The sequence below is a fragment of the Ahaetulla prasina genome, chromosome 3 (assembly GCF_028640845.1).
Source record: "Ahaetulla prasina isolate Xishuangbanna chromosome 3, ASM2864084v1, whole genome shotgun sequence".
In the NCBI taxonomy this organism is placed as follows: domain Eukaryota; kingdom Metazoa; phylum Chordata; class Lepidosauria; order Squamata; family Colubridae; genus Ahaetulla; species Ahaetulla prasina.
The window spans coordinates 218,267,306-218,278,543 of record NC_080541.1 but is presented as its reverse complement, the minus strand read 5'-3'; the positions used below and the strand labels follow the sequence as shown (position 1 = coordinate 218,278,543).

General features: G+C 36.7%; 1 protein-coding gene across 4 annotated transcripts in view; it reads right to left on the bottom strand.

Moving 5' to 3' along the window:
• Positions 1 to 5,349: 5,349 nt before the first annotated feature.
• Positions 5,350 to 11,238, bottom strand: part of OSBPL2 (oxysterol binding protein like 2) — a 69,096-nt gene continuing 63,207 nt past the window's right edge. For all 4 annotated transcript variants that reach the window (XM_058175551.1, XM_058175552.1, XM_058175553.1 and 1 more), the window contains one exon: positions 5,350 to 10,237. In XM_058175551.1, coding sequence (XP_058031534.1) covers positions 10,135 to 10,237 — 103 coding nt within the window. In that variant the 3' untranslated portion in view covers positions 5,350 to 10,134. The remainder of the gene's footprint in view (positions 10,238 to 11,238) is intronic.

Genomic DNA, 11,238 nt, shown 5'->3' with positions numbered 1-11,238 from the left:
AATCTTTTCCTCTATGTTGTATTTAAGCTACATAGCCATGCACGATAATTATCCACTTTTTTAAAAAAGATTATTTTAATTCGCTTCCTCCTCAGCCTGTTAGGGCGGCCCGTTCTCCCCTCCCATGAGTTCGAGCCTAGCAAAGTTTCATTTTTCTACAGGGTACACGAGACGCGTGTACTGGGGTCGTTTGAAGGTGTAATTTCCTTCCAAGACTCCTCACTGAGGATCTTGCCAAGCTTGTTTTCGCTCATAAGGCAGCTAGAGAAGGAAAGCTCCAACAATGCGCCTCCTGATTAAAAGTCTGTAAGAGCACAAACGTGCCTACCGTTCCTGTCCTATTGTTTTCTTTCGTTACATCCAATTAATATAGTTATTATATATTATATAGTTATTATTTATTTATTTATTTTGTCACAACAATATATGTAGGTATCATACAAAAAGATTATATAGTATATAAACACATATATGAGTAAATATATATGAAGAAGAAAAGAAAAACAATAGGACAGGAACGGTAGGCACGTTTGTGCGCTTATGCACGCCCCTTGTGGTCCTCTTAGGAATGGGGTGAGGTCAGTAGTAGAAAGTTTTTGGTTAAAGCTTTTAGGATTATGAGAAGAGACCACAGAGTCCAAGCACTGATGATTCTGTTACAGAAGTCATATTTTCTGCAATCTAGATTAAAGAGGTTGACATCTATTGGTTGCTCTAGTATTATTGCAATTAAAGCTGAAGTAGTCTTTAACAGGAAGGTCATTACAATAGATGATTCTGTGAGTTAAACTTAGGTCTTGTCGAAGGCGACGGAGTTCCAAGTTTTCTAAGCCTAGGATTTCAAGTCTGGTGGGATAAGGTATTTTGTTGTTTACAGAGGAATGGAGAACTCTTCTTGTAAAATATTTCTGGACACGTTCAATTGTATTGATGTCAGAGATGTGGTGAGGGTTCCAAACAGGTGAGCTGTATTCTAGAATTGGTCTAGCAAATGTTTTATATGCTCTGGTTAGTAGTGTGGTGTTTTTGGAAAAGAAGCTACGCAGGATTAGGTTTACAACTCTTAGAGCCTTTTTTGCTATGTAGTTACAGTGGGCTTTGGCACTTAGATCATTTGACATGAAAACTCCAAGGTCTTTAACGGGATGGGGGTCATTGTAAGGTAATGTCCATCTAGTATGTACTTAGTGTTTGGGTTCTTTTTTCCTATATGTAAGACTGAGCATTTGCTGGTTGAGATTTGGAGCTGCCAAGTTTTAGACCAAGCGGTTAGATGATCAAGGTCGTTTTGAATGATAGATGTGTTGTCTGTGGTGTTAAATAGTTTCACATGTTTCAGCAAAGAGAACACAATTACTTGAGATATGGTCACAAAGATCATTAATGTATAGTATGAAGAGTGTTGGTCCAAGGACGCTGCCTTGAGGAACGCCACTCTTGACAGGAACAGGATTTGATAAAGCATTGCCAATTTTGACCACTTGTTGTCTGTTAGACAGAAAAGCAGATATCCATTTGTGAAGGGGTCCTGAGATGCCATAGGATTTTAGTTTTAGGAGAAGTTTATCGTGTACTACTGAGTCAAAAGCTTTGCAGAAGTCTATGTAGATTGCATCTATTGTTTTGCCTTGATCAAGATTTGTAGTCCATATGTTTTTACAGTGGAGAAGTTGTAAGTTACATGATAATTTTTTCCTGAAACCAAATTGTTTATTGGAGAGTAGGTTGTTAGTTTCTAAGTGTGAGGTAATGGATTGGTTGATGATTGATTCCATGACTTTGCAGGTGACGCAGCACAGAGAGATCGGTCTGTAATTTTCGACTAAGCTGGGGTCTCCTTTTTTGAAGATAGGGATGACTGTGGCTAGTGACCAAAGTTTGGGAAGGGAACTGGTAGTGAAAGCTTTATCCAAGATAATACTTAGGGATTCTGCTATATTAATGGAAAGTTTTTTTAAGAAGTATGCACATAGTCCATCGGATCCCATAGATAGCGATGGTTTTAAGTTATGAAGAGCTTTTCCAACATTATCTTCTGTGAAATCTATATGAGTTAAGTCATCATAATCATTGCTGGTACCTTTGTGGAATGTCGGATATGTGTTATCGGAGTTAACAAAAACTGAGCCAAAGAAAATGTTGAATAGGTTTGCTTTAACTGTTTCGTCATTGCATTCTTTGTTGTTAGAATCTTTTACTGGTGGGATGGATCTTGAGTCTTTAAGTTTATTGTTAACAAAATTATAAAAGGCACGATTGGAATTTGTGCGCAGGTTCTCTTCTTGCTTGGTGTGGTAATTTGTGCATTTTATTTGGTTGCATATATTTCTATAGCGGTTTTTGAAATTTGCAACGTAGCCTTTTTTGTTTCTTTTCCAGAGGGATTTTTTTTTTGATTGAAGCTTTTTTATTGATATGGGTAGTTTGTTTTTCCTGATCATGGTAGTCATTTATGATACATATAGTTTAATGACTATTGATTTCAAGTAGGAAGATTCTATAGTGGTCTTCAGCGGTTATGCAGGTTGCAAACAGATTTTGCCAGTCCAGAAATGAAAGATTGTTGTTTATAAGGTCGTAATTGGCTTTTTTGAAGTTGTAGTTGGGAATACTGTTGTTATGATGATTTAAGTATGGACGTATATTGAGACGAAAATCAATCATGCAGTGGTCACTGTTGGAAAAAGGTTCTTTAATTTGTAGTCTGTAAATTGAGTTTGAGTTGTTGCAGAAGATGAGATCAAGGGAGTTGTTGAGTCTTGTATTGTTAGTTACAAGTTGTTCAAGACCTAGGTTTGTAACAGCGTTGTATAGTGTAGTATGGATTGGGTCAGTTGTACATTCATTAGTTATCCAGTTAATGAGAGGTAGATTTAGGTCACCCAGGAAGATGAGAGGGTATGGGCAAGAGGTAGCCCATGTTATATTGTAAATATTATAAAGGTAGCCCATTATTTATTATATAGACTCTAGAAAGAGTGCAGAGAAGAGCAACAAAGATGATTAGGGGACTGGAGGCTAAAACATATGAAGAACGGTTGCAGGAACTCGGTATGTCTAGTTTAATGAAAAGAAGGACTAGGGGAGACATGATAGCAGTGTTCCAATATCTCAGGGGTTGCCACAAAGAAGAGGGAGTCAAACTATTCTCCAAAGCACCTGAGGGTAGAACAAGAAGCAATGGGTGGAAACTAATCAAGGAGAGAAGCAACTTAGAACTAAGGAGAAATTTCCTGACAGAACAATTAATCAGTGGAACAACTTGCCTGCAGACGCTGTAAATGCTCCAACACTGGAAATTTTTAAGAAAATATTGGATAACCATTTGTCTGAAATGGTGTAGGGTTTCCTGCCTGGGCAGAGGTTGGACTAGAAGACCTCCAAGGTCCCTTCCAACTCTATTATTATTATTATTATTATTATTATTATTATTATTATTATTATTATTATTATTATTATTATTATTATTATTATTATTATTATATACTCATACTCATATATGCTTATATATAGTGTGACTAAATAAATAAATAAATACCTGAAACTCACCATAGCCTAATGCTAGATACAGGTAGTCCTCGATTTACAGCAGTTCGTATAGTGACCATTCAAAAGTTACAACAGCGCTGAAAAATGTGACTTGGAACCGCTTTTCATAGGTATGACCTTTGCAGCATTCCTCATGATCATGTGATCAAAATCCAGCTGCTTGGCAACTGGCTCATATTTACGACGGTCGCAGGGTCCTGAGGGAAGCCAAGATTCACTTAACAACTGGGTTATTAACCTATCAACTGCAGTGATTCACTTAACCACTGTGGCCAGAAAAGTTGTAAAATGAGGCAAAACTCACTTAACAAATGTCTCCACTTAACAACAGAAAATTTTGGGGTCATAAGTCAAGGACTACCTGTACAAAAATCAGAGCTTGGTATTATGACAGGGGTAATACAAAAATAAAAACAAGGCCGCATCTTCAAGGTTGACCATTACAGAACTGGATCTTTCAAGGAGCTGCTGGAAAAGGGGATAATGCAATACAGGTAAGTCCTCGACTTGCAACCACAGCTGAGCCCAAAATTTCTCTTCCTAAGTGAGACGGTTGTTAAGTGGATTTTGCCCATTTGCGACCTTTCTTGCCAGTTTTTGAAATGAAGCACTGCAGTTTTTCAGTTAGTTACACAGTTGTAAAGTGAATCTGGCTTCCCCATTGACTTTTTTTTTGTCAGGTCACAAAAGGGGATCATATGACACTGGACACTGCAACCGTCATAAAGGAGATAATTGCCAAGCACCTGAATTTTGATCCTATGATCAAAATTCTTTGATCATAGAATCACACTATAGAATCCCATAAGTGTGAAAAACGGTCGTAAGTCCCTTTTTTCAGTACTGTTGTAACTTCGGTCACTAAACGAATTGTTGTTAAGTCGAGGACTACCTGTAGACCTGCAGTCACACAAATGCTTAAATCCAGGCTGAAGGAAACTCCCTCCTTAACTATTCATACAACCAACAGCTGCTGATCCAATTCTACAGAGGAATTATTGAGTCTGTCATTTGCACCTCTATAACTGTCTGGTTCGGTTCTGCAACCCAACAAGAAAAACACAGACTTCAGAGGATAATTAGAACTGCAGAAAAAATAATTGCTACCAACCTGCCTTCCATTGAGGACCTGTATACTGCACGAATCAAGAAGAGGGCCGTGAAAATATTTGCAGATCCCTCGCATCCTGGACATAAACTGTTTCAACTCCTACCCTCAAAACGACGCTATAGAGCACTGCACACCAGAACAACTAGACACAAGAACAGTTTTTCCCGAAGGCCATCACTCTGCTAAACAAATAATTCCCTCAACACTGTCAGACTATTTACTGAATCTGCACTACTATTAATCGTTTCATAGTTCCCATCACCAATCTCTTTCCACTTATGACTGTATGACTGTAACTTGTTGCTGGCAATCCTTATGATTTATATTGATATATTGATCATCAATTGTGTTGTAAATGTTGTACCTTGATGAACGTATCTTTTCTTTTATGTACACTGAGAGCATATGCACCAAGACAAATTCCTTGTGTGTCCAATCACACTTGGCCAATAAAATTCTATTCTATTCTATAAGGAATGCAGGTTGTGAAATATCTTTATTTGGCTGCCCAAGTTGTTTCCTTAAGGTAAAACACTCAACTTTCGAGAATTTGAGTTTCTCCAGGGAACAAGACAGAATCAAAGTGGGTATAATAAACCCGGGTCAGGGGATCCGAGGATGACCCGCTAAAAAGAGATGCTGATCCCCGTTTGCTGCAAAGGGACAAAACAAGGGCCAGAAACTCAACGTCTTCTCCAAAACAGCCTTTATTTGCATTGACACTTTTTTTTTTTAACATTTATGTCCACAAACCTGTACAGACTTCTCTAAAAAGGTAAATACGAATTTGTAATAGTTAATATAGTTGGGTATTGACAGTTGTTAAATATTATAAAAATAAATCCATTTCGCTAAAGCCTTTTTTTTTTTAATTTTTAATATCCTCCAACAGGTTCATATAACATGGATAAGGCAAAAAAAAACCACAGCCGGCATATTTCTGCCAGGAAGCACTCTTTGGGACAAGCCCCATGGGAACTTACATAAAAATGCAGAAGGGCACCGCGCGATGCTTCTCTCCAAGTCCACGGATCCCAAATGAGGCTTGATCCAAGAAATTCTAGGTGGATTGTGCCGTGTCCTTTTCTTCTTATTATTAACAGGGATTATTAACAGCAAAATAAAAAACACAAAACAGGACAGCAGTAGCAGCAACAGCAGCGGAGAATGAATGGGGAAATTAAGAGCTGGTAACTGGGGCGTGTGCTTTTTATTTATTTTTTTCCCCCCACATGCTATAAACATCATAAAAATCATTTTTGTTAGAACCATTTGCTTCAGAGGCATTTAAATATTGCTTTACTTTACAATTAAACCCAAACCACTTAAGGATTTTAAAGAGGCAATGACGTTACAGTAGATTATCAAATGAAGAATTAAAAACACGACATCAAGAGGACAGCCACATTTGCCACATTAAAATACACAGAAGACAACAAACATAGAAAAACTGAAGAGCTACACAGGCACCTGAACTGTTGGGACTATTATTACGACGACGTCTTTTTCAGGAATACAGGCTACCTGAGTATCAACAGTTAGTAATCTGAAGCTACGTTTTGGGTAAGAACTCTAAGAATCAAAGTAAAACTTTCAGAAACTAATTCTAGATGGTACTGATTCACGAATTTGTATATTAACTTACTAAAATAGATCTAATCTTATGCTTTAAAACTTATGAAGGTTTTAGTCTAATATCCTACTTTTGAGGACCAAAGATTTTTAAAGATGCCTAAGAGAAAACACTCAAGTATTGATCTACCCCAAAGTGTATGCAAGGTGCAGTAGTAAGAAACTTAAATTAGGTTTATCAAACTTATCAAAAAGGTGCCATTTCTACCCATTTCTCTTTACATATAAAAGCTAATAATGTAAATCAAATCATTACCAAGCAGGAATTTCTTATCTTTCGTTCTATTTTTTTTTCCAACTATCCTTTCCAGTTAATGCTCACTTGTCAGAGAATTTAATGAATTAGTAGTGTTCCATCGATCAAGCATCTTTGTTGAAGTGACGTCAAAATAATTGCTCATCTGTAGGTTGCTTTGGGGGGAAGAGAGCGAAGAAGACTAGCAAAGGTTTGTGGACATGTTATGTTTTCCTGCGGGATTTGTTTCGGAATGGGGAAGTCCCATCTTCGTTTCATAGCCTGCTGCTGTCATGCTATTCTAGAAATGGTCTAGTAGTGTTAATCTTTGTGGTTATTTCTTGCTATGATAAAGACTGCATTTATTGTGAGGTCAACCTAATGGCACAGCAAGAAAAGCTATTCATCCACAGAGTTTTATTGACTCTGGTGTTGCGATATAGCATGAGGCATCATGTGGGTGTGGAATTCTTCCCAATGCTGAAGGGTGAGCGGAACACCACTATCTGCAAACATAAAAGTTTTGGGTGTCAACCCATTGGCCTGGAGTTAAGCTAACGTATGCACGAGCCTTAATTCAAAACAAAGGTACCAAGGTAAACACAATGGAAGAAAGCCACCAAGAAAATAACTACTTTTCTTTTCACATAAAAAAATATCTGCTTTAAGTTAATACCTATCTTAATATTTAACATGATTATTTTTTTATTTTAAAAGTGCTTTTCCCCCCCCATGGAAGTGTCAAATGTAAGGCAGTGCTTAAGTTGTGAAGGTGGTGCTTATAATAAGTGCAGGTAAGAATGTAAACAATCTAAATGACTATCTTTTTTCATAAGGAAAAAAAAACCCAATATAATTAAAGCTTTTAAGTCATCAAACTTTAGTGTGCGTTTTAATTCTAATCTGTTCTGAAGCATTACATTTAGTATAATACCCTGCCGTTGGTTAGAAATGAGATACACCTATGTGGGAGAACAGACATTTGCAGAGAAACAAATTAGCTAAGTTAATAGCCTCCCACTATTTCTACTGGACAACAGATTTTCTGCAGTCTTAATTTCACATCGTTTTTGAAACGTAAGGCTCAGCCAGCCACCAAATCATGAACATATAAGTACCCTGTTTCCCCCAAAACAAGACATCCCCTGATAATAAGCCCAATCGGACTTTTGAGTGCATGGCAATAAGGCCAAGCGCTTATTTCATATAAGGTGGTCTTATTGTTGGGAAAACACAGTACAAATATATGCCTTAGTTGGTATAGAAGATGAGTCACGAAAATCTAATATAAATGTATTTTCAGTAGAGAGTAATTATACAAAAAGTGAATGAAAAATATTCACTCTTCCTTTAAAACAATTTTAATTTCAACTTAAAAGATCGCATTTTCCTCTTACAGCAAATTGGAATTTAGAAACATCCCTTGCCACTTCTTAAAAAAAAAAAGTCCAACCAGTTTAAAAATTAATGTGATTCCTTCAAAATATTAATGCAACCCACCTGCATTTGTCTGCATGCTTAAATTAAGCATACAGACCACCTGGCTTGACCCTTTCCAAAACTTTTATTAATAAAAGGAGATAGTGACTTAATCAAGGGAGAAAAAGTGAGTTTCTATTGTCCCCTATTTTCATGTTTCTGGAGTTAGAGCTTGAAATATCATAACAACTGATGGGCTGATCATATGATTCATAGGCACCTCATCACAGCTGCTTCTTAATAGATTTGTATAGTTGGCTTGCTTTTATTTCTGTTCACCACCACCCAGGTGGATAGGTGGTCTTTGTATAGCCTTATTGTTCAGATACTGAAATCAGTGGATTATAAGCAATATAAACAGCCAAATTCTGTGGGCATAAAGCACAAAAATTACTGCTGGAACCAATATTCACTGTTCCTACCAAAAAACAGAAGGGGCCCCAGAGTTTTGGACTGCAATACATAATAGATAAATTAATCTATTAACAATAAAATGCACACTGATTCATGGGTAACATTATGAAGGAGAGGCAATATATTGTAATACAATGAGACTATTGTGATGCAAGTGATTTCAAGAGAGGGACTACTGAAGCAATTTGAAGCCCTAATACAATAAACGAATTTGAAGCTGCAATATTTAGTAAATTTAGATAATCAAGAACATAAAATTTAGAATTAACTAGTGCCTGTCCAAATCAATTCTCTTAAAAGTGTACTTTATTGCTTCAAGTATTTTTATTTTTTTTTGCTTGAAGTTTAATGAAAAATACTCAAATATTCCGGTGTCAAATGTTCATGGGACTATAATCCAATCTCTTAATATTTTTTTCACTGACCCTTTTAAATTATTATGCTCTTGATGGTTTACCATTTAACAGCAAGGTAAATTATCTCTAATTTGGTAAATAATAATTAGTAAATATTAACTTATTTATAAAGCCACACACATTGTCATTAATGCGTGTTACAAATAAAAGAAAATTATTCTTTCCCTCTCAATCCAAACGGCTCCAGAATGACATACTTTTGACATGGTTAAAATAGCAAAACCTACACTTATTCTCAAGGAAATTCTACCAAGGGCAGATGCATTAAAAGCTTCCACTGTATCACTCAGCATTGGACAGACTAAGAAACTGCTGTTCAAAAACCTGTTATCAGTTGTGATCCAAGCGATTTGGAAAAAACAAGCCCAAAATAAATATGAACTTTTGCAGAATGTATCCGAGGCAAATTGAAAGAGGAAGAAGGATGCCCGTATTATGAAATGAATGGGAAAATCAGTCTCCCAAAGCAGAGCTGCAAACAAACAACATTTCTGAACAAAGCAAGGAGTATGATTTCTTACATGATATTTACATGACATCCAAGTTCCTATAAATATCTCCAAAAGTGGGTTTTAAGACAAAACATTTTGCAACTTCAAACACACAAGAGTTTGCTGTTATCCACACTTACAAACCAGCCCAACATTCAATGGAGTAGTTCCTTTTTTAAAAATAAAATCACAGATACTTCATTGAATCAATAAATCACAGTCCCCAGAGGCTGAGGCAAAATGGAGAAATCGCTCCTGAAAATTAAGTCTATCTCTTATTGTATGTTGTCAAACTTTTAAAAGTTAGGAGTGTTCAAAGACTCGTATGAATTTTGAATCACTCTGCATTTTCGCTAGAAACTTTTTCCAATAGGACTAGCAGCATATCTGTTAGGCTAAGGTGTCTCTGTGGCCTCCAAGTTTTGAATACTTTTAATTTATTCTTATTTTATTTTTAAAAAGTACCTATATTCTCTTTTTAAGAAAGGAGCCATTTTCCCACTGGTTATAGTGAGTTAATTCTGGCCAAAATAAAATAAAACAAAAACATGAAATGATAAATTGAAGGAAGCTAACAAAAACATGCATCTTTCCCCGTTACATAATTTCATGTTGCAGCTTCAGGAAAATGAGAAACAGCACTTCAGTATTTTGGCAAATGTACATGACAAAACCTTGATCAGTGATGGATGATTTTCATTGCTTTAGGAAAAATATATTATTTTCTTGTCATGACATAGCCCAATAGCCGCTGGACTCATTTAAGTCTACCAATTCTGGGCAAAACAGCAACGGCATTCAAGGTTTTCAATAGATATCCGGACAGTCAAAGAAATTTCTATCAAAATATCCTCCCGTGTATAACCAGTCAGCAGTCCCAGTATATGGATTAGTGCCTTGGTAAAACCATCTGTAAGGAAATTTAAAAAAAACAAAACACAAAGGTAGAAGAAAAGTAGTTAAATTCAGTAAAATACAAATAGCCCTCAACTTATGCACACAACTGATCCCAAAATTTCTGTTGCTAAACAAGTTCTGCCTTATTTTATGACCTTTTTTGCCACAGCTGTTAAATGAATCATTGCCGTTGTTAAGTGAATCGTGTGGTCATTAAATGAATCTGGCTTTCCTCGTTGACTTTGCTTGTCAGAAGTCAGCTGGGAAGGTTACAAAGGGTGATTATATCCAACATACCTTCCTCCGCCAATTTTCTCAACAACAACCCTGTGAGGCAGACTGGGCTGAGAGAGTATGACTGACCCATTGTCACCCAGCCAGCTTTTCTGCCTAAAGCAGGATTAGAACTCATAGTGTGTTTGTGAGTTTGTGATTGAGCCAAAGTCACCCAACCAGCTTTCCTGCCTAAGGTGGGATTAGAACTCACAGTCCCCTGGCAATTGGCCCACAGTCACCCAGCTGGCTTTCAGGGCTGAGACGGGACTTGAAGTTGAATGGTCTTTAATCTTTATTTACTTTAAAGTTTAGTTTAAATTTTTCTGCATTATCTTTAATAATTCGCTAAAGAATGGTCAAAATGCCAGCGGAGAATAACCATCATCCTCGACAGGAAAAAGATCCAGGGAACTATAGACTGCCAGATTGATGACAATATTAAGGAAGATTCTAAAACACCAGATCATAAAAACACTCAATCTGGATTCAGTCCTTCACATTTTTTTTTATTCTCTCCGAGGAAGGTGTGAAGAGAACCTTTTCCAAATTTGCATCCGAGATAAAATTGGGTAGGACAGCGAATATCCTGAGAGACAGAAATCCAAAGTGATCCTGAAAGGTTAAGAAATTGGGCTGAAAATATAGAATGATATTTGGCAGCGCAAATGTGAAATTCTTCGCTGGGAAAAGAAATGAAATGCAGGACGCGGGAGACTTTAGTTTGGTAACGGTACTGGA